General features: G+C 56.4%; 8 protein-coding genes across 8 annotated transcripts; 3 read left to right on the top strand and 5 right to left on the bottom strand.

The window, feature by feature from the left end:
* Positions 1–1,123: 1,123 nt before the first annotated feature.
* On the top strand, positions 1,124–2,368 carry B0H18DRAFT_1024749 (uncharacterized protein). The gene is made up of 7 exons (XM_048029716.1): positions 1,124–1,429; positions 1,488–1,605; positions 1,661–1,714; positions 1,738–1,794; positions 1,866–1,965; positions 2,016–2,144; positions 2,211–2,368. The coding sequence occupies exons 1-7, from the start codon at positions 1,360–1,362 to the stop codon at positions 2,316–2,318; spliced, it is 636 nt and encodes a 211-aa protein (XP_047890089.1). The 5' UTR covers positions 1,124–1,359; the 3' UTR covers positions 2,319–2,368.
* On the bottom strand, positions 2,352–4,002 carry B0H18DRAFT_1024747 (uncharacterized protein). The gene is made up of 6 exons (XM_048029715.1): positions 3,764–4,002; positions 3,622–3,696; positions 3,480–3,568; positions 3,222–3,334; positions 2,788–3,168; positions 2,352–2,724 (listed from the first exon to the last, which is right to left on the bottom strand). Exons 1-6 carry the CDS (start codon positions 3,897–3,899, stop codon positions 2,670–2,672), a joined length of 849 nt encoding a protein of 282 aa, XP_047890088.1. The 5' UTR covers positions 3,900–4,002; the 3' UTR covers positions 2,352–2,669.
* Positions 4,003–4,158: 156 nt separating this feature from the next.
* B0H18DRAFT_1024740 (uncharacterized protein) lies at positions 4,159–7,242 on the bottom strand. Its single transcript, XM_048029714.1, has 16 exons — positions 7,033–7,242; positions 6,811–6,975; positions 6,423–6,754; positions 6,350–6,395; positions 6,251–6,300; positions 6,132–6,195; positions 6,053–6,079; positions 5,869–5,997; positions 5,511–5,815; positions 5,397–5,454; positions 5,301–5,352; positions 5,132–5,250; positions 4,680–5,087; positions 4,624–4,642; positions 4,513–4,571; positions 4,159–4,451 (listed from the first exon to the last, which is right to left on the bottom strand). Exons 1-16 carry the CDS (start codon positions 7,174–7,176, stop codon positions 4,341–4,343), a joined length of 2,088 nt encoding a protein of 695 aa, XP_047890087.1. The 5' UTR covers positions 7,177–7,242; the 3' UTR covers positions 4,159–4,340.
* A 2,107-nt stretch (positions 7,243–9,349) lies between these two features.
* On the top strand, positions 9,350–10,731 carry B0H18DRAFT_1213431 (uncharacterized protein; the record flags this gene model as incomplete). Its single annotated transcript, XM_048036519.1, has 5 exons — positions 9,350–9,564; positions 9,621–9,639; positions 9,701–9,728; positions 9,798–10,445; positions 10,498–10,731. The coding sequence occupies 4 exons, from the start codon at positions 9,350–9,352 to the stop codon at positions 10,409–10,411; spliced, it is 876 nt and encodes a 291-aa protein (XP_047890086.1). The 3' UTR covers positions 10,412–10,445; positions 10,498–10,731.
* Positions 10,732–11,117: 386 nt separating this feature from the next.
* On the bottom strand, positions 11,118–14,144 carry B0H18DRAFT_1024722 (uncharacterized protein). The gene is made up of 5 exons (XM_048029713.1): positions 13,490–14,144; positions 12,944–13,439; positions 12,757–12,887; positions 12,592–12,708; positions 11,118–12,532 (listed from the first exon to the last, which is right to left on the bottom strand). The coding sequence occupies exons 1-5, from the start codon at positions 14,059–14,061 to the stop codon at positions 11,428–11,430; spliced, it is 2,421 nt and encodes an 806-aa protein (XP_047890085.1). The 5' UTR covers positions 14,062–14,144; the 3' UTR covers positions 11,118–11,427.
* A 143-nt stretch (positions 14,145–14,287) lies between these two features.
* On the top strand, positions 14,288–14,699 carry B0H18DRAFT_881227 (anaphase-promoting complex subunit Apc11; the record flags this gene model as incomplete). Its single annotated transcript, XM_048040830.1, has 3 exons — positions 14,288–14,453; positions 14,506–14,607; positions 14,659–14,699. The coding sequence occupies 3 exons, from the start codon at positions 14,288–14,290 to the stop codon at positions 14,697–14,699; spliced, it is 309 nt and encodes a 102-aa protein (XP_047890084.1).
* Positions 14,700–14,952: 253 nt separating this feature from the next.
* On the bottom strand, positions 14,953–15,804 carry B0H18DRAFT_1086415 (P-loop containing nucleoside triphosphate hydrolase protein; the record flags this gene model as incomplete). Its single annotated transcript, XM_048032039.1, has 3 exons — positions 14,953–15,035; positions 15,093–15,694; positions 15,752–15,804. The coding sequence occupies 3 exons, from the start codon at positions 15,802–15,804 to the stop codon at positions 14,953–14,955; spliced, it is 738 nt and encodes a 245-aa protein (XP_047890083.1).
* A 739-nt stretch (positions 15,805–16,543) lies between these two features.
* Positions 16,544–18,489, bottom strand: B0H18DRAFT_1122027 (uncharacterized protein; the record flags this gene model as incomplete). The annotated part of the gene is made up of 2 exons (XM_048034446.1): positions 16,544–17,340; positions 17,394–18,489. The coding sequence occupies 2 exons, from the start codon at positions 18,487–18,489 to the stop codon at positions 16,544–16,546; spliced, it is 1,893 nt and encodes a 630-aa protein (XP_047890082.1).
* Positions 18,490–19,419: the final 930 nt, after the last annotated feature.

The raw sequence follows: 19,419 nt of genomic DNA, 5'->3' as shown, positions 1-19,419 counted from the left end.
ACGCCGTTTGCACCAGATGTCGAAGGTATCTGCGAGCGGATAGTTGGTGGGACGCTCTGCAGAACGGGAGAGGAGATCGACGGCGTCGCGGGGAGGGTGGTCGGAGAGCCGCTGCTCTCTGCTATGGGATCAAGAGATAGTGAGTGGGAAGAACTTGATGGGTTACTCGATGTAAACAGAGGTGATGGACTAGCAGGCGGCTTGACATCCTGTAATTGGACATGACCGTCCAACACTGACTGCTTGCGAGCATGCGGGTGAGAAGGTGCGATGGGGAACGTGGTAGACCGCGCAAGCGGCGACGGTATGCGGGGTGAGGAGGGTGCTAACGGACATTCAGCACACGCTCTCATAATCGGCACTAGACTCACATGCGGCGAGAGAGCCATTTGTTCGGAAAGGGTTGAGGGGTGATTTCCCCTTTACAGATTCGCCCTCTAGTTCATGTGAGGTGATTGATATTGAGAGCGACTTCACCAATGGTTTCCTGGCTGGCACCGCCACCACCCCCGGAGTGACACCCAGTCCGTTGAGCGTGCGACCCTTGCCTATGAAGCCTTTCCTGGTCAACGCCTCGCTGGACTCGGCATTGCGTGTCGGCACTGCCGGTAGAGCGGTTCGGAGCATGCCAGGGGAGGTAGGAGGGCGGGCCAGAGGCACAGAGCTAATGGAATGCGCACTCCGTTTGTGCGCATGCGAAGCAGAACGGGGAGTGACCGCATCGGGGGTACGGGTGTTGGTGAAGGTGACTGTCACTGAGAAGGGTTCGCCGGCGAAGTAGGAGGCCTGCGACGGCGCGACTACGACACGGATGGCTTCGTCAACGTTGAGCGTTTCTGTCATGTCTAGTTCATACGACTACAGCAGGAAGGATACAAGCACTGGAGACGGGGGAGGACCGGTGTGAATCTGCGGATGCGCCAGCGCGGTCGAGTTCACACTCACACGAATAGTACAAAGCGCTGAGTTCTTGGGCGACTAGACAGAGCCAGCTGGTACAGACGCCTGAGGAGTTAGAGGGCTTTCGCGAGGGTGACAGAGAGGCAGTACAGAGAAGGGCTTGTTCGCTCGTTAAGGAGAGGTCCACGACCGACGTCGGTTTGCGAGTGTACAGTAGCCTCGACCGAGCCGGGCGCCCCGCTCGCGTTCCTCGATCTGGAGATCATCTCGATCACGTGCGCCATTCCAACGCGTCGTCCTTACGCGTCGCCAGTGCCTGCTCTTGGTTACACCAATGAGCCAACACTGCAGTAGACGATACATTCGCCTCGCACCAAGTATTTGGGAACTCAGGGCGTCGCACTGACCCTACGCTTTTTCTAGTACATACGAGTATTATTCCCGTGCCCTCTGCCCACGATGTTCAACAAAACGGAACACTCAGGTGGCTCGGTTGATGAAAAGGAGACGCAGTACTACAAGAAGAAACGTGAGCGTTCAGTATTGAATTGCTCTGATTTTTGGAGATTTGACTTTCTGTAACACAGTCATAGAGCTCGCCGTTAATCCTGAGGACCGTGCGCTCTCCGACGAGGTCCAGCAATATCTAGCAATCCTCACAGACATAGCAGATGCGCTTGGTGTAGATGACTTGTCATTCTCGAGGCAAGCCGCTGAAATGCTACTATCAAAGAGGTTCTAGGGACTGACCAATGTCTAGCTATTCAGCCGCTATGCACACATTATCCATGGAGGAGCTAACCGCGAGACGGTCGTCGCTTCGCCTGCACCACGCAGAACAGAGCTTGTGAATCACTTAGCCTCCATGCGCCACGAAGAGGCGCTTATACAACAGTGAGTCGTTGGCATTTCCTGGCGCGAATTGAGCATCGAACGCGTCTACAGTTGGAAGAATACCATCACAGGGGAGCCACATCGGATGCTAGCGTACCAGCCATGGAACGGCGGAGAGCTGTCCTTGCAGCCAAGATCAAAGAATACCGGGCGGAAGAGGAGACCCTCAAGGTATGCTTTCATCGATGAGCATCCGTGGCCTGTGCTCATACCGGTCTCAGAGGGAGCTACCTGCAGAGTCGGTAGTCACTGTGACGGAGCTTGCGGCTCTCCATAAGCAAATTAAAGCCAGGGACAAGACACTTGCGGAGAAACGAGCGAAGGTGGCGGCATTCCAGGGCCTTCCTCCTGTGAGTTCGCGATTGCCTACCATGCAGACCCGAAGTCGCCGATGGAGTGTTGAACCCCTCTTCCAGAATATCGAGCTCGCTCGGCACGAGCTGCGCAAAGCACAAGACGAGCAAATGAATCTCATTCAACTTAGGGAAAGGCTGCTTGATAGAATGGCTAGCGGCGTGTCGTAGCGTACCCGATGGGGCATGTATGCAAATTTTACTCTCAGAGCTCATTCAGCACAGCACGGACACCGCAGTGTCGGAGGGAGCTAGGACCCGGCTCAAGGACAGCGTCATGTGTGTTGAAGCATCGACTCAGGCGGCAGAGCATCCCGCGTGCATTCAACTTCTCTTGCATGCGTTGCCATTGACTTCCAGAAGGATGTCGGGTCTATATACGATCTGCGAGGCCGCATCCTGATACTATACAGACAGACACGAGGCGAGCGTACAAAGCAATGGCACAACCGGATAGCACGGTACATTTCATATGAAGGGGTGCACAGCATATGAAGGTCATCGGCGCTGCCGCGAAGCTGCTCACGGCCTGTTGCGTTTCCTTTGCTGCCGTTGAGCTGCATCCGAGTGGGGCGCCCTGCGAAGAGTAATCATGCACATGAGGACACCAGCACTAGAGGATCGTCCTCAGAAGACTCACTTCTTCTTGCCCTTGCCACTTTCAGGCGGGTCATCCACATCCATGCTGTCACCCTTGCCATCATCCTCGGTGTCTTTGTCGGTGTCCTTGCCTTGCTCCTTCTCCCGCTGCCGCCTCTCCTGTTCCTCCCTCTCTTGCCTCTCACGCTCACGCTGCCTGTCTCTCTCCGCGATACCTGCGGGGGTAAGACCTGTCTGGCCGGGGTAGGCTGCGGCCCTTTGCTTCGCCTTGGCCTCCTTCTGCTTGTCCAGCACCTCCTTGAGCGTCGTCTGGTACCGCTGGTCGTAAGCGTCTTGCTTCGCCTTCGTCTGCGCGGCCTCCTGTGTGAGCGCAGCAAGCCTCTCGTCGAGAGTGGTCATGACGGCAGACGTCGTCTCAGCCCTGCGCGGAAGCATAAATCAGGCTGCGCCTCCGACTCTGCAAGGGAAACGTACCAGTTCTTGAGCGAGGCCAGCAAAGACTCTATCTTTCCCGGCTCCACATCCCTCCCGACAGTGTACTCGACGTCGAACTGCTGCTCCTTCTGGTCGAGCTTACCCCGGATGATCTCGAGGTAGAAGGCGTCGATGATGAGATCTCGAGCTCACGGATGGTTGGCATCTCCAGCTGCTGAAGCAGTTGCGAGTAGGGTAGTTTCTGGTCAACACAGGAGCCTCAGCTACATAGTTAGATGACATTGTGGTCGGACGTACCCGGCTCTCCATTGCCAAAGACACCAATGAGAGGTGCTTCAGCTTCGTGATTTGAGCCTGATTGAGGCTGGGCAATACATCCTTGTGCTCTGAGTACTCCATGAGTGGGATTCAGTAGGCGGCGGCGAAGAATCCACTCAACGAAGATAATCCTGGTACGTCTTGTACGCGAAGAGCTGCAGGAGTGAATAGTGCTGTGCGTACTGTTCGCTGTTTGCTAGCTACCGCACGGGTTCCAAATTCGTTCACTCGTGTTCCACACTGCAGAGTATCGCACAGCGTACCTCTTGATGTTAGGCAGCTCGAGGAGCTCAGCGAATACGAAGACCCAGATGCGGAAGTGGCGTCCTGGATGAGCTTAGCCGCAGCCGCGCCTTTCGCAGCCTTGGACATGAGCAGAAAGGGCTCATTTAGCGCCATGTTGTGCCCAGCTCCATCTTGGTATAGTCGTGTGCGTGATAGTCCTGTGTAGATCGCGCGCGATGGAGGAGGAACGGCGTGTGCCATGCACGACTTACGCAAGGTGTAACAGCCACCCGCTGTTATTTGTACTTGTTAGAAACGGAAGGTGTTGGTCAACACGAACAAGTACGCCAGATAACGATCTGATGTCCTCTCTGGACATAGTGGTCTGTTATATCCGTGCAGAGTCGTTCTGTGTCGCAGAACACTCGTTTCGAAGACAGGACAGGCAAAATTGGTCACCGAAAATTATGTTGAGTACACTACACTTGCAACCAATACAGATATAGCCATAAGTAGGGCAGTGGCATGGCTGTAACTACACGTTACTACCAAAGGGCAGACGTTAGCCAGCTCTAGGCGAATCAAGGTCGGCAGCCAGATCGACCAGCATCGATCCTAGGTCTCAGTTACGGTCGGCTGCACTCTGAACCTTTTCTGAGGTGACTCTTCCGACGTTGCGTCGTCCACATCCATGGCCCGCCCGTCGTCGTGTGAGTTCTTGCGTTTCTTTGCAAGGAAGTGAGATACGCTAACTATGTTGAGGTGGCTTCGTGTGGGCTCTATCAACGGGTGGCGCCGCGAACCAGAGTACTTCATTCGTATCCGGATCGCGATCGAAGTGTTTAGCTGCATCACGGTGTCGGTCAATGCGAGCAGCAGTTTACTACACGACACTCACCTGTTTCCGAAGGAAGCTTCTCCGTCAAACGTTCCCGCCCAAGAGCTGAGCCCAACCGATGTGAGGATCGACCTGTCGGTGGTCTCTTGGGTGGACGGATCTCGTGGATTTTGCGCGCTTTGTGGATATTGGTATGTAGATGTCGACGGCCCTGATGGGGCGACAGGCGTTGCGACGAAGAGCCCCTTGCTAGGACCCGCGCGATCCGTCTGTTCCGTGCGACTTGGTGTTGACGTCGCCCCAGCGCTGCGCTTCGGACGCTTCCTTCCAGTGCCGCCGCCCTCGATCCGCTCGCCCTCCGCTTTCTCTACAGCCTCAGCAATACCACCCGGGCCCTTGACTCGCCCGGTGAGGAAGGGGCTATTGAACCTTCTAGGGAAGACAGACCGTTCGAAGGGATATATCGGCATGAACTCGGTGCTCTTCCGGACTTCCTCCGGAACGCACGAGTTCCAGTTCTTGATCTTGACGAAGATGCGTTCGCGATCGTTGTACGCGAATCACACACGTAGAGAGGCCAGCCCAGATTCCAGTAGGGGGGACGTGGACGACCTCGGATGTGTCGCGCAGTGAATTGGACGGCGATCTTCTCGATAATGTCCTCCAGTGGATGGTCAGCGAAATGACCTAAGATGTTGTCAACATAGCCTTCCGCACATACACGGATGCCCACGTACTTGTTTTGAAGACTTCGCCCTCCCAGAATTGGCGGTGCGCAGGATGAAATGTCTAGCAGACAACGTGAGCAAGCTGTGTACGAAAAACTAACCTACTTGTTCGGGCCGATAATACCAGCAGACCGTGACACCCGGCTGTCCCTTCCTGCCACTGCTATACCAAGTTTCAGTCCAGCTCAAAAACGACGATGCATGTTCAATACGACATACGCAGCGTCCCAGACATAACAGCGGAAGACCTGGCCTACAATGGGCCTACTAGGGTCATCCGGGTTGCTCATGTGCAACCAATCGGCTAGACGGACAGTCCACCCCTTGAAATGCACCTCATTGACGAATTCTCTATCTTTGGTGGAGACGCGGTACGTCGTTACGCCAAAGATGCCTTCCGTCTCCGCGCTCGTGTGGAGAGGCTTCGCTGTTCCTGGGCCGGCGCGCACTGATGCAAAGTTGGTCGTCGTGGTGTACGGAGGACCCGATGGAGGGTTCGAGGATGCCAACGCTTGGTAGAGCCTCTGCAGTTGGAATGGTCAACCGACGATGAAAAGCGTACTTCCTGGGTACTCACCTGGAGAATGAGGATATGTCCGTACTCTGCGCTACCGGGTTCATATATGCGACGGCCCATAGTGAAAAGCTCTGACATCTCCTTGTCAAATGCCTTCGACGATGCATATTGCTTGCTCCGTACTCTACTCTATCAGTCGAAGAATTGGCGGTTGCGTCTTAGTAGTCGCATCATGGTTACTCACCTCAATCAAAGAGAGCGACAGCGGGAACTGTAATCATGCGAGTCAAGAAGAGGTGATGTGCGGTAGGAGCAATACATACGTTGAAAGGCAACCCCGCAACTTCTTCAGGAATTGCTTCCAAGCTTGCAGCAAGGCGTACACCGCTGACAACATACTGTTCACGCTCATTGATGACATCATGTGTGTATGGTTACTCGCCTAGCATCCTGATGACCAGAAACGGCTTGCACAATATCGATATGGCGACTCTGCCACAACCTTAGCGTCACTTGTTCTGTACATTCCGTGGCTACTCACCGGATCAACCTCAGTCATCCATCCCATGTCGCCGAAGCCCTCCCATCTCGGTAAGCCCTTCTCACTGTCTCACAATGTCATCAGCTCCGCGTCTCTGGTCCCATCGTGTGAGGGGCCCTCCGGTTCCGGAGTCCCCCCAATGTCAACGTCCATGTCAGGTGAAGAGTGCCGTTCTAGGCTTTTGGCGCGCGAAGCAGCTTTCCCTTGCGTCGAAGGGGCAGGCGTGGCCGCGGCGGCTGTGGGGGTGGACCACGGTTGGTCGCGCCGTAGCCTTGGTCGTGGGCGGTTGCTGAGCACCTTGGAGGCCGCAGCTGCTGCGTGAGTCTTCTGTGCTGAAGAAGCGGGCGGAGACGCGCGGGGTGTTGGGAGACCTGATCGTCGTTTCCATTCTGTCTCGAGCATAGCCTGTGTGCGGTAGGCGTGAGAGCTGTGAAAGATTGGCAGACGGCAAGCAGACCGACTTTCAAAGTCTTGGCATCCTTCGCAATCTGACTTCCGTCTTCGTTGTAGTAGAGTGCATTCATGAAGACGAGGTCCAGGTCTGTGAAGACGTCTAGCGGATCCCTGTACTTATTCTTTGCTAGGTTGTTTTGAATGCCTTTGATACAGCGGGGCTGTGGTATGATCTAGAGTGCCGGTTACTGATGACGCGCTGACCACAAGACGCAGCGACTAGCACATACCTCATAGTACTCAGCCCAGGCTGTCCTGTCCGGAAGATCCATAAACATGTCCGCTAGTCGTCGTTTGTTGCGGGAACTCATTGCATTCAGAAGTGCCGTTATGACTTCTTCAATGTCATGTTTCAACGCGGCCGACAGGGGCATATTGTGATGCTATTCCGACAGAGCAATAGTCCAGGTATACAAGATAGTGAGCGTCTGAAGCTGAAGGGAAGGCAAGTGTGGCGAGGACCCGCGACGCCGCGAACGCGAAACGGGGTACACGTCACGTGGGCTCGCGATACACCAAGTTCGGTAGACGCTTGATGCCAATGACCGACTCCTCTACACAACCCATGTCATTTCACCCTATAACACCGACTTTGATGCGTTCGATGAACATGACGACAGCAAATCTGTTGATGACGGGATTTAACGACAACATGCTCACAGTTGTGACCGTCTGAAGCGCGTTAATCATGGTACGTACTATAGCATGAACTCGCAGTTGCGGCTAGGTGGGCATGTACTATATGCGCGTGCTCTACTTTTCACATAACGGTGGACTGTCATGCCAGTATGAATGCCTAGCTGCTTGACTGCGTGTTGGCATTTGGCGAGTCTATGCTCATGCTTTGACAGGATGATCACCCCGACTAGGCGAGGCGACTGCCCAGTAATCTCATCGACACTACTCTGCGCACTGTCAGGCTCTTCCCAGAATCAGGGCATACTGCAGAAGTGGTCTCGCCTTCCGCATGCATTCCGACCCAGACGTGAGCTCGCTAGCATCGCTGATGGCAATCATTGGCAGAGTTCACAGTACGTCTCATCGGACCCCAATGCTGACTTCTTGGTTGCCGTGCCGCCATTCCTCTTAGCTCGCCGGCTTGAAAGCGCCACATTCAATTCGAGTCACAAGCACGATCAATTTTGCGTCTACTCGCGTGTTGGAAGAGCCACGACAGGCTACTATTCGGGTGATCATCAGGTCTGGATTAAGTCTCGACGATCGTTGTTCACCGTGCCAACGCCATGCAGCCCGAGAATGCTGTGCAACCTCTTCGCGCAGCTTCGGAGCTCAGGCATGCAGCGTGGTCGTGTACTAGCGGCACGCGATGGTGTGGTAGGGGATGCTGCCCAGCTAGGGCAATGATGGAGTGCAGTTCATATGGGCGTAGGACCGCCGGTGCGCTGAACCCCTGACAGGACCGGGTCAGATCTCCTTCGAGGTCCGAGATATGAGTGCCGGACACGGTCGATGGTGGTAAGCCCTATCCCCTATGCGTGCGATACAGTGCTCAGACCTGTCGGGTTCTCTCTGCAAGGGAAGCACGGTCGTTGATCAACGTGCTGATAAGTGTGCTTTCGAAGGCGGTCTGGCGGCATCCCGCGGACGCTCACTCATACATCCACCCGGAAATAGGACGTTGTGCGGCGTGGGCAAGGCACCGATAGCAACCTGCGTGCTCCTTAGCACAGCGCGCTCTCCGAGTCGTAGGCTCCCATACCGGGAGTGCGCCACGGCGGATCCCCGGACGTTGCGCAGAGGCGTGCAAGTTGACGTTTGAGGCATTGCCGCCAGCTGCAAGTGCAGAGGTGTGCGCATTCCCGTTGAGGGCCATGCGTGTGCGGCGGAGCCGGGATGGCCTGGTCGGCAAACCTTGACCAGGCGAGGCGCCGAGGGTGTGGGAGCAGATCGCGGGTCTTCGCAATCTGATATGAACGCGCGAACGGAGGAACAGCGAGCTTCGAAGTGTAGGAGGGGGCAGAGCTCGTCGCGGAAGATCGAGTTGTGTGGCTGGATGGCAGGTGCGTCCCTCGCGCTTGGACTGATTGAGGTTCCTGGTCCGGTGGCAGTCGCAGACCGGCGCGATGTCGAGTTTGTACGTATGTGTCATCAGACGTGCACGCCTGATGCTCCACTCTCATATATATCGCCAGGCCGGCGTGCGATCGCGCCTCTCTCGTCCTGCAGTCGGAGGCCACAGGGATGCAGTCTCACCATCCGGCGCCGCACTGGCCTCCCTGGATGGCGCCAGCAGCGCCACTGCCTCTACAGGATGGCCAATACCATTCCTGGAATGCTTACGGAACGCCTGTCTTCTTCTCAATGGGATCGTCCACCGGCGCACATGCGACACTGCAATTCAGCGACCCTACCTCCTGCAGCGACGCCACCGGATCGATGTATTCCGCGGTCAGCCATCCGTATACTCGTTCAGTCACGGCCTTTCCACCAGGCCCTCTCGAGACACCACCCTCTCGCAATGTGGTGTTGACGTCGCCAGTTAAAAGTCGGGATGCGAGAGCAGGGAGAGAACGCAATATCCCCACGATGGCTATCGAACATCCACTCGCACAACCCTCCGCAACACCTGCGCTGGCTTACAGTCGCCCCCCCTCCATAGAGGAAGCTGTTTCACCAGGAGAGCAGGATGTGCGAAACGAACGCACGACTACACCTCCGTCTCAAGATGAGGCCGCTGACAGGTCGAAGAGCAGTGAGAAGAAGATGCATCCATGTTGGATGTGCCACAAAAGCTTCGACAGGTAGATCCTTGCTTTCATATGTAGAGAGCTGTTCATAATCTTTCCATCACTGCTAGGCCGTCAACGTTACGGAAGGTGAGTTGTTCAGTCTGGTCAACATCACCAGTGCTTGAAATAGAACGTGGCTCGCGCGCAGCACCTCCTGGTGCACACGGGGCACAAAGGTGGGGTAATCTTGTCCCTCCAACTCTGCGTCGTTAGAACTGAGTTGTGGCTGACGATCCTCGCCTCAGCTTTTGCATGTGACACATGCGGTCGTCGGTTCGGTGTCCAGTCCAACTTGAACAGACACGCCAAGAAATGCGCGCAGCGACCGGTGAATCAAGGAGCGTCAGCGCAAGCCGCGGTGCCCGGGTCTTCGGCGGCAGAGGGAACTACTTATGCAGAAGTAGCTGCCCCAGTTGAACTCGCAACCGAGGCGGCAGGCCCATCCTCCGCGTCGACCTCCGCTATCGCCCTCCAAGTGATAAGCGCTCCCTCAGAGCAAACACGAGGTCGCAAACGCAAAGCTGCTCCGCCGATGGAAGGCGGCCCAGACGACCAGGCTGGCGAAGTCTCTCGGAAGGAGAGACGTCCACGGCGGAAGAAATCGCCCATGCGCTGGGTGCCCGACTCCCTGAAACTCTACGACCTCACGCTCACGAACAAAGCGACGCCCGTCCCCCTCCCCTCTGTGCGCCCGTTCGTCGACTCCAACGGGAAGGTGCTCGAGGAGCGCGACTCGTACAACCCGGACGTCCACGACACTCCGTATCATCCTCGCGGCTGGATGGGCAGGCTGCCCGGCCCCGGGCTGATGGACGCCGGCGGCAGTGTGGCCAGTAGCGGGAGGCTGTTGATATTTTAGCATTCGCTGCGTTGCATACACGCGAAATCTATGGGTGAGTCGTACCGCGGCTCTCGATGCCGCTTGAACTGACTGGGCTGTTGCAGCATCTCCTCTGTAGAACCTAATATCGGCCGGTATTTACTTACGTGCCAGCGTGTCTCAAGTAACGTCTATAAGGATCGCGTTGTACCACCGTATGTGCTGGGATTCATGAGTATATCTAATGCCCTGGCATACGTTCATCAGTGACACTATTGCATTCATTTATGTAGGTACTATATACCGAGTTGGACCGTTTGGGTGATTCGAATTTGTCCGACTCATCACTGCTCCCGATCTATTCAATACTATTCGTCTGTTCGCTGCGCAGAATCCAGAGAACTCCATGCACAATGCGATAGAACACGCGATGCACACACGCAGCGCGTTATACCCACTCAATCCACGCTGTGTCAGACCACCCAATTGCAAAACGAGAATTTGGTACTAGGGCTACATGGTCCATCGATACACGGATGTTGTCTACATAAATGAAGCAAGGAATAGGTAGGATCGTTATCGCGCGTACTTGTTCCACAGCTTCGATCCGGCTGCCGGCATCGTATGTCCCAAAGATGCAGACATCGTCAGGGTCGCAGATACACCGGAAATGCAATCGATCGACTGACCTTGTGTCAGATGCTGCAGATGCCCCTCGCCTTCGCTGACCTTGGTCTTCGCATACGCGATAGGGTTCGATGATATGGACGGTCGCGTGGACAATGACGAGCCGCCCGCAGACGGATACGAGCCCGGTGGCGCCGGACGTGGGGGAGGCGGCCCACCATATGCCAGCGCGGGCTGTCCAGGTGAGCCAGGAGGAGGCGATGGGAAGTGCGGAGGAGCTAAAGCGGACCGATCACGTCAGTACGCCGCGTCTCTCACTCGCCCGACTGACCAGAAGACTACTCACGGGAATGGCCTACGGCATAACTAGGGTAATATACTGGACAAGACACACAAAGAAGTTCAGCTTAGGATGCGTTCGAGCTCCACTAGCGGCGGCCTGGGGAAGACGTACCTGGTCCTTGCGGATAGCTCCCATAAGGTGCGTGCGCTTGGGGCTGCGCGAAGCTGTGCGGCGGGCTAGCATCGGGGACTGGAAAAGAAGCATGAGCAGGACCAAGTGGGAAGCCTCCAGAGGGTCTGTATGGCGACGGCGGCCGGAATGGCATAGGGAAATCACTACCTTCTTCCGACACCGAAGGCTTGCCCGATGAATGCGAGGAAACGCTTGGTCGAGGCTTGAGAGGCGGGGGCGCATTCGGCGTACCGTAGCCTGGTCCCGGGGGTTGTTCGTATCCATAGGCATGCTGATCCCGATACGCCTCGCCAGGGTAGGACCATCCGCTTGGCGGGCCGTGGGGTTGAGGAGGGGGAGGCCCTACACCCCATTGAGGAGGAGGCCACGGAGCCTGTGACCATCCTCCAGGCGGTGGAGGACTTGGGGGCGCCCAGGACGGCGCATATGCTGACGGCGACGATGGAGAAGGTCCGTGCGGATGTGGCACCGGCGGGTGGGCAGGATGCCCTGGCGGCGGTGCAGGACGTGGTGCATGAGGTCCATGTATCGAGGACTGTCTGTCGAACTGATTGGCGAGCGCATCGATGGAGTGCGCGGACACCGGGCGTCTCGCGTCACTCGGCACAGGAGGTGGCACGGCCTGGGGTCGGGACCTTGAGTTGACAGGAGGTCCTTCTGGTCGTGATGAGGTCGATGAGGACCCCACAGACGCCGCTCTTGACAGAGAAAGGTCGCCAGGCACATCATGCGGTCTAGTCGATTTCGGGGGCAGCGGCGGACCCGCGCTCGCATGGCGGGAGACTGAGGGCTGAGAAGACGTCGCTGAAGTGCCAGTGCCAGCGCTCTCATCCTCCAGGGTGTATGGCGGAGGAGGGGGAAGATCGTCCACGACGTCCGTCTTGCCCGGATCAAAGCCAGAATACGAATGGCTACCAGAGGCCATCGGATCTCCGCGCTTGTCCTCGAACTGGGGGTGCGTGGACCAATAGTCCTGCAGCTCCTTCTGAGGGAAGGTATCGTGGATGATCCGTTCCCCTCGCAGACCCTCGGCGGCGAAGCCAGATATCCGCATGTACCTGCGTAAACGCCGTCAGCGGCGATCACAGACACAATGAAAAGATGGTTCTCGACTCACCAATCTGGAGGTAGATCGTATCCATCTTCATCAAGCGCCATGAATTTGTGCGTGCTAAGGGTAGGCAGCTGGCTTTTGTGGGACACAACGGGAAGGTATGCAGTCCCTTCGTCGTATCTGACAATAGACTCAGCGCTATTCCACGGGAGAGCATATGTCACTCACTCATCCCACATAGCTCCGTAGGCAATGCGGACGCCATGACGGCGGATATTGTACAGTTGCCTCCACAGGAACCGCCCACCCTGGCGCGGGGCATCGTTCCATCCCCACTTGCCTTCGGAAAGATTGTGGCCCTGTCATACGGAAGGTCAAGTTCTTCGTAGACAGTCTCTGTCGACGAGGTACGCACAGAACCACCTGGGAAGACTACAGGAATGTAGTCGACTTTGCGCCCGACTTGAGTCTGCTCCCAGCGCTGGTTTCTCTCATTGATCAACTGGACGTCGCCGGCAATCTTCTCCTTCTCGAACCAGTCCGCAGACTCCTCGTTGTGATACCGCCCGATTGTCCACGGGGAGATGGCGTCGAACTCATCCAGCCAAACGTTCACGAAGTCGGGGTTTGGATCCGCGTCACTCACTGATGTTCGCCAGTGGGCAGGCGTCCCCGCCATAATGTATGCACCGCCCGGTGTGTTCTCTCGAACGAACTTCGTGATGGCTCGAACGACAGCGGGATCGTGGCGCGAGTCCGCGAATCCGAAGCCCCAAAAGGTCACGACGGCCTTGCCGTGTTCCCTGAGATAGTTCGGGCTGTCAAGGACACCCTTGTCGTGAATGAGGTGCATCCAGTCATGCTCAATCACCCGCTGTATGCGCTCAGGCGCCACGCCCGAGACGTCGTACCTGTGGGGCTATTAGGTTTCGCGCTGGACGCAAGGGTGCAGGACACCTGCATGATTGCGAAGACCCGACCCGCTTTCTCGGCAGCCTCTCTGACGCGGTCTCCCACTTCGTCGCGTTGGTTTCGAATGGCCTCATTTCCCGCCTCGAGATCGGTCTGACCCGCAAAGCGCTGCAGGAAAGCACCGTCTACGCCATGCTGCGCCATCCAGTGAAAATGGCGCTCGACGGTCTTTGGATGCCGTGAGGAAAAGAGGAAGGCCTGCTCGCCGGAAGGATACTTGACGCCAGGGGCTGGGTACAGCTCGGACGGAGAGTACTCTGAGAGATCCGGCCAGAGGTCAGTGTTGGGACGACCTCCGTCGGGGATGGGGTAGTTGAACCAGTGCAGCCAGCCATGATGGTGGGGATCCAGAGGTGGGCCATCGCCAGGGCAGGTGAACCATCCCTGATACCCAACCATGAATTTATTCTGGATGGTCGAGGGGTCTGCTCGTTTGAGCATCCGGCCGTGAGCGTCGGCAGACGAGAGGGCCATGGTTGGGAGAACTGTAAACGCAGCTAACCAAGAAATAAATGTATGACTAGACGGATGCGTGATGGAAACGAACAAAGTGCTGCCCATCGCCTCCTGCGGACACTGCGCTCAGTGTGGCCCGGGTGGGACGCGTCTATTGCAGTCCCGTGACCAACGCGCCCCAGTTTCGGACGCGGGTGACGCGTACATAAGCACAAACATTCCCCTTGACCTGTCTTCAATCACCCCGCGTGTAGCCCGTCCACAGCAGCCTCGGAATCCAGTACACTGAAGTCCTGTGTGCTTGCTTGCCTCTGCCGCCACTCTACACGCTATGAAGGTGCACGTCAAGAACTGGCACGCTATCGCGCAGTGGCGGTGGGACACGGGTGCCTCCGACATGGATGACGACGGCGAGGGCGACGTGTGCGGTATCTGTCGCGTTCCGTACGAGGGATGCTGTCCATCTTGCAAGATGCCTGGCGATGACTGTCCGCTGAGTATGTCACCCCTCGTCTACTCTCCCCACCTCGCTGACCAAAGCACTCGTAGTCTGGGGAGAATGCAGCCACGTCTTCCACATGCATTGCCTACTGCAATGGATATCAACATCTGCATCCAAACAACAGTGTCCAATGGACAGACGACCATGGGGTACGCTTCGCTAGTCACGGGTATGATGTCTTTTACTGACTTCAATTGTAGTCACCGCCGAACGCAAAGCGAACGCCAATGCTCCGAGGTGACACTGCGCTTTCAAAAGTACACAGTTTTGTATCGATACCACTCCCCCGTGTATACCTGCCGTCCTTGGTGCTTGTATTCTATGTGCCTGCTTGCAACACACTCTGGATCCCGTATCAGCCAGTTCGACCCAATGGTGACGGTACAGCTCGAAACGTCATTAGCGCCTTCACATGGACTGCCATCTATGCTCCTCGCAGCAAGCATTCGCTACCCTCCTGTCATTGTAGCGCGGAGTCGGTCCGCTCGAGGCCTTCATACGCTCGCATGCACAGGGTCCTCTACACTCTGTATGGTTCGTGTGGGCTCCAAAAGATTCTTCTTGATGAACCTGCCATCTACCAGAGTGTCACAAATTCGATACCACGAATGCGATCTTCGCGCTAGGGACTCACTGGGTGCGTCATTCTCCCTTGACCTCCATATAGCCTCCTCAAGGTCCTTTGCAACCCCGCTACGCACATGCCTCGCTACCAGTCTCTGTTCCGCCTCCTCCTCACTTACCTCCAACCACCACCTTTCGTCCAGCATCTCCGCCGCTTCTCGCCATGGAGGGACGCCGAGGAACCCATACAAGCCCTCGATCAGCACGACGCGGTGGTACGGGTGGACAGCGACAGCGCGGGGCATAGGGTCCTTGACAGCATGGTCAAACGAAGGTGCGTAAACCGCGTCGGACTCCCCAACAGCGGACGCTGGATCGGTATGCGGCTTCCGGAGCGCACGCACGAAGTCTACATACGCCTCGCCATCGAACGTCCAATGGGCTCCACGGCGATCCCTCGCGAGCTTCGGGTCCGGCATCGCGTCGAGTTGCGCGCGCGAGAGGTGCCACCCGTCCAGGCCGATCAGCACCGCGATGTCGCGATGGTCCACTCCAGCGTGTTCGCGCCGGGTCGTCTTGTTGACATGGTCGACGATGAGTTGCGCGAGAGTCGACTTCCCCGAGGCAGGCACGCCCGCGAGGCCTATGAGTATGCGTTCCGTAGAGGCTGTGCTGTACGAGCTCGGATGAGCTGCGCTTCCGGATGCGAGAAGTGGGCTTGTAGCTCACGCGCATAGACGTTGTAGGATGTGGTCCCCGAGCTGGATTGCTTGCTGATCCATCGTTTAAACTGTCTGCCAGCTGGGCGTTACCTCCTCTCGGTGTGTACAAGAGATGGATCTCTGGCACTCTGGGATACGGGGGACTCCCTCACCAGGATGTGGTCTGCGTTGAAGTTAGTTGGCGGACACTCGGGCCGTTCCACTTCGCGCGAGCCTCACGTGGTTCTGTGGCGTGAAGCAGCGGTCAAGAAACAACTTACTCATGTACAGGTTACTCAAGCACTCAAGCACTCACTGCTGTGACTGTGTAGTGCATTTTACGTTGACGACATCGAATCAATGTATGTGTGCATGATATGTTCAGAATGAATATCAATAATACACGGTACGGCAGTTACATAGTTCTTCTATATATCACGCAGCTAGATATGCCGATATCAGGTCGAGTACAATGTACATACGAGTGCACCGTCAAGGCTTCGACCGGCCTCTGCACGAGGTCAGTCAAAGTATTGACTGTGTACTCGATGGATGTTGGGTAGTTGCGAGTGTCTAAGAATTATGCAGATGATTGTGTAAGCCAGTATGTCTTGTGTTAGGATGCGAATGTTCGATGACGATGGGACTTAGGTGCTGGATGGGTTTGCTGGGATGCCGTGCAACTATGCCGCTTTGATTTGGGAGTACTCCGCAAGCACGAATATAGGCAAGACATCTGGCGAATCGGAATGAAGGTGAGTCCCGGAAGCACATCCCTGGACGTCGGTTGAATGCAGACTCGCAGCGAATCGTGCGTGAATCATCGACGGCGGCGGTTGTGGAAGAGTGCGCTGGCAACCGTCCTGTTGAGCAAGCGCATACCGCCCTCGGTGATTTGTGGTGAGCCACGGGTCTGCTTGGCGTCCTTCTTGGCCGAGCTCGCAGCAGAAACCGGGACGTTCTCCTTGTCTGGATAATCCATGTCATCAACAGCGTCGAGGAAAATAAAACATAGCAATTTACCGTCGCCGACCGCAGGGGTCATGTTCACTGTGCTCTCGCGCTTCCCTCGAGGTCCCGGGCACCCGCGGCGCCCCTTGCGCTGCTGCCCCTGTGCTTCAGTTGCGTTGGCACGGGGCAGCTTGACGATAACATTGGCAAGGGGCGCATCGCTAGATGTGCCGAATGGGACCTCGGCGGTCGAAATGACGAGCCCGACGTCGCTCGCGAAAGTGTCCATGACCTTGGACATCGCAAGGGCAAGGGCGGGCCTGAACTTGGTGCGGAATGGAAGCTTGACCATCGCAGACTCGGCGTCTTCGATCGCAACTTGAAGTCGCGTCTTGAGGCGCATTTGTTCGAGTCGCTGGGAGACGTATCGGTGCAGACGATCCAGAAACTGAACGGTGGCGGGTCGATGTCCGATGGTGACGAGAGCAAGACGAGGGTCCGAGGTCTTGACGACGTTTGGAACAGATACGCCGCGTGCAGACCAGAAGAGACCAGCGAACCACATGAACCATTGTTCGGGAAGAGCGGCCTTGTTGACTACTATCGAGAGACTGCTCAACGGGACTGTTTGAAAGTTCCCCGGGTAGTTCACGATCTCGCATAGCACTGCCAGGGTAAAGTCAATGGCGCATACGCGTTATGAAATGCGCATAACGTACTGCAGAAGAAGCCTTGCGAGTCATAACCGATGTCCACAGCGTTGAGGCGCATGATGTTCGTCTCCGCTCGGGTACCGATGACTGGCATGTCGCCGATGTCCCAGGGCCAGTGCGGGACGTACATGTGCTGGACGACGAGCCAGAGACCGTCCTGAAACCAGGCCGTGGTGATGAGGGACCAAATCTCAAGCAGTTCGGCTTCCCAGAACTCGGAGACCTCTTCGACGGCGCCAGACGGGACGAATGTCAGAGAATCCGCGCCAACGATGGTAGAATTGACCGCTCCTTTGAAGGGGACCAGCGCCAGATTGTGAACGACATCAAATGCCGCGGACGCGAGGGACTTCGTAGCAGCCAGGGTAGAGCCGACAGCACCCTTGTATGGAACCAGCGCTAGCTCTTCGGTGACATACGATGCCAGAGAAGCAAGAGACCCCGTACTGACCAAGGTAGAGGTTCCGGAACTCTCGAAGGGTACCAATGCGAGGTCTCCAACGGCACTCGAGACGATGGACACGAGCGACTCTCCAGTGGTGAGGCTAGACGTCACCGCTCCCTTGAGTGGCACCAACGTGAGACCCATAGTGCTGAAGGTGAGAGAAGGTACAAGCTCGAGGACTGCAGAAACAACGCTGTTAGACTTGTCGATCGACCTACGGACGGCGCGGAAAGGCCACGGAAGAAGTCGACTGAGGGTGAGACCATCTGGGCTGGACCAGAGCGCGGAGAACCCAGACAGAATGACCTGGAAGCCGAAGCTGAGACGGGTGTGCAAAGCGTTCAGAATGGCACCAGCAAATGTCCTGATCGGGAGGCGAACCGTGATCTTGGGGCGGAGAGCATACCCGCGAGACACGAGGATAGCCATGGCAAGCAGTACGACGATGAGGTTGCCGAAGCTAGGGAATGCTACAATGTGGTGGGATATGTTGATAAAAAGGACTGTCACGACAGGCACGAGGTCCACCACCATCCGTAGAACGTGGAGGGCGATAAGAGCTTTGAGCCAGAGTCGAGGAGCATTCGGCCTGTATATGAGAGTGCACCATAGTAGGATAGTCGAGGTAAGATGGAGCAATAACGTCTCGGACGCCATGACTGTGGACGATATGGAACAAGATGAGGAGATGGCGGGCGTGTATGCGGCCTTATATGCTATAGAGGCTGGTGAGGCTGACCACCCAAAGTTACTGACATCGGCTGACATCTTCTATGTTCAACTGAGGTGCCTAATCGAGACGACGCACCTGCCATGTGGCGTCAGCACACACCAGCCAAACAATCTGAGGCTGACCCTAAGTGGCAGCCGCATAGCTTCGACGGCCGTTGTTCTGCATCGCCGAAAGTGCAGGCGGCCGATCTGTGATTATAATACAAGTCTGAGTATTCAATACCTATCACGCAGATATCCATCCATTCTGGGACCACTTTGCGATTGGCGACGCATTTCATAGCCGCCAACATACCGGCCGGCGGGGCAACTGCTGCGAGGCTATGCCATGAAGTCGAAAGGTCAGACAATCGTCAGCAGTGGTCAGACATACCAGAGCCAGTCACTCGACTGGAGGTAATCTTAAACACATCGTCTCAGAATTTCGGCGGTCAGTTTGTTTTCATACCGGGTAATTTGCTTGACATTGCACATAATATTACATCGCCACGATGTACTCTGGGGTATACTCATACATGCGTGGACGAAAGCAGAGCAGAGAATGGTTCTGGTACTCAGCCTGGAGACCAACTCGAAGTCGATCGGAAAGGCGTGAACTTGAAGACAGCGATTGGAGAGCGACGGCGTGCCGCGTGACCTCGGGAAAGGCGAGCGGGCGCTGGGCGAGCAGTAAGACGATTGCAGTTGGGCGAGGCAGAGATGGCGAGAAAAGCGAGTTAGTGAGGGGTCCATGACAGAGTCCGTCCGCGAGCCAGAGAGCATGGGTGCTGGAAGATCACAGCTGGCAGCAGACGGCGACAGGAGCCACGACCACTAACAGAGTCGAAGCCGCAAGATGAATGGGTTTCTGAGAGG

The sequence above is a fragment of the Fomitopsis serialis genome (genome assembly GCF_022376445.1).
Source record: "Fomitopsis serialis strain Sig1Antser10 chromosome Unknown B0H18scaffold_70, whole genome shotgun sequence".
Lineage (NCBI taxonomy): Eukaryota > Fungi > Basidiomycota > Agaricomycetes > Polyporales > Fomitopsidaceae > Fomitopsis > Fomitopsis serialis.
Note: the sequence above shows the minus strand (reverse complement) of the source record. Positions and strands in the feature narration are given on the sequence as shown.

Coding starts and splice junctions, on each gene's coding strand:
- B0H18DRAFT_1024747 (XM_048029715.1), bottom strand. CDS start 3,899: ATGGCGCTAAATGAGCCCTTTCTGCTCATGTCCAAGGCTGCGAAAGGC. Junction 3,569..3,621: donor GACGTACCAGGATTATCTTC/GTTGAGTGGATT, acceptor TGGAGTACTCAG/AGCACAAGGATGTATTGCCC. Junction 2,725..2,787: donor AGTGGCAAGGGCAAGAAGAA/GTGAGTCTTCTG, acceptor TACTCTTCGCAG/GGCGCCCCACTCGGATGCAG.
- B0H18DRAFT_1024722 (XM_048029713.1), bottom strand. CDS start 14,061: ATGGGCAGCACTTTGTTCGTTTCCATCACGCATCCGTCTAGTCATACA. Junction 13,440..13,489: donor GGTCGGGTCTTCGCAATCAT/GCAGGTGTCCTG, acceptor ATAGCCCCACAG/GTACGACGTCTCGGGCGTGG. Junction 12,888..12,943: donor TAGTCTTCCCAGGTGGTTCT/GTGCGTACCTCG, acceptor TCCGTATGACAG/GGCCACAATCTTTCCGAAGG.
- B0H18DRAFT_1024749 (XM_048029716.1), top strand. CDS start 1,360: ATGTTCAACAAAACGGAACACTCAGGTGGCTCGGTTGATGAAAAGGAG. Junction 1,606..1,660: donor GATGACTTGTCATTCTCGAG/GCAAGCCGCTGA, acceptor ACCAATGTCTAG/CTATTCAGCCGCTATGCACA. Junction 1,795..1,865: donor GAAGAGGCGCTTATACAACA/GTGAGTCGTTGG, acceptor ATACCATCACAG/GGGAGCCACATCGGATGCTA.
- B0H18DRAFT_1024740 (XM_048029714.1), bottom strand. CDS start 7,176: ATGCCCCTGTCGGCCGCGTTGAAACATGACATTGAAGAAGTCATAACG. Junction 6,196..6,250: donor TCTGGTCATCAGGATGCTAG/GCGAGTAACCAT, acceptor GTATGTTGTCAG/CGGTGTACGCCTTGCTGCAA. Junction 4,452..4,512: donor TCTGGTTCGCGGCGCCACCC/GTTGATAGAGCC, acceptor TTCCTTGCAAAG/AAACGCAAGAACTCACACGA.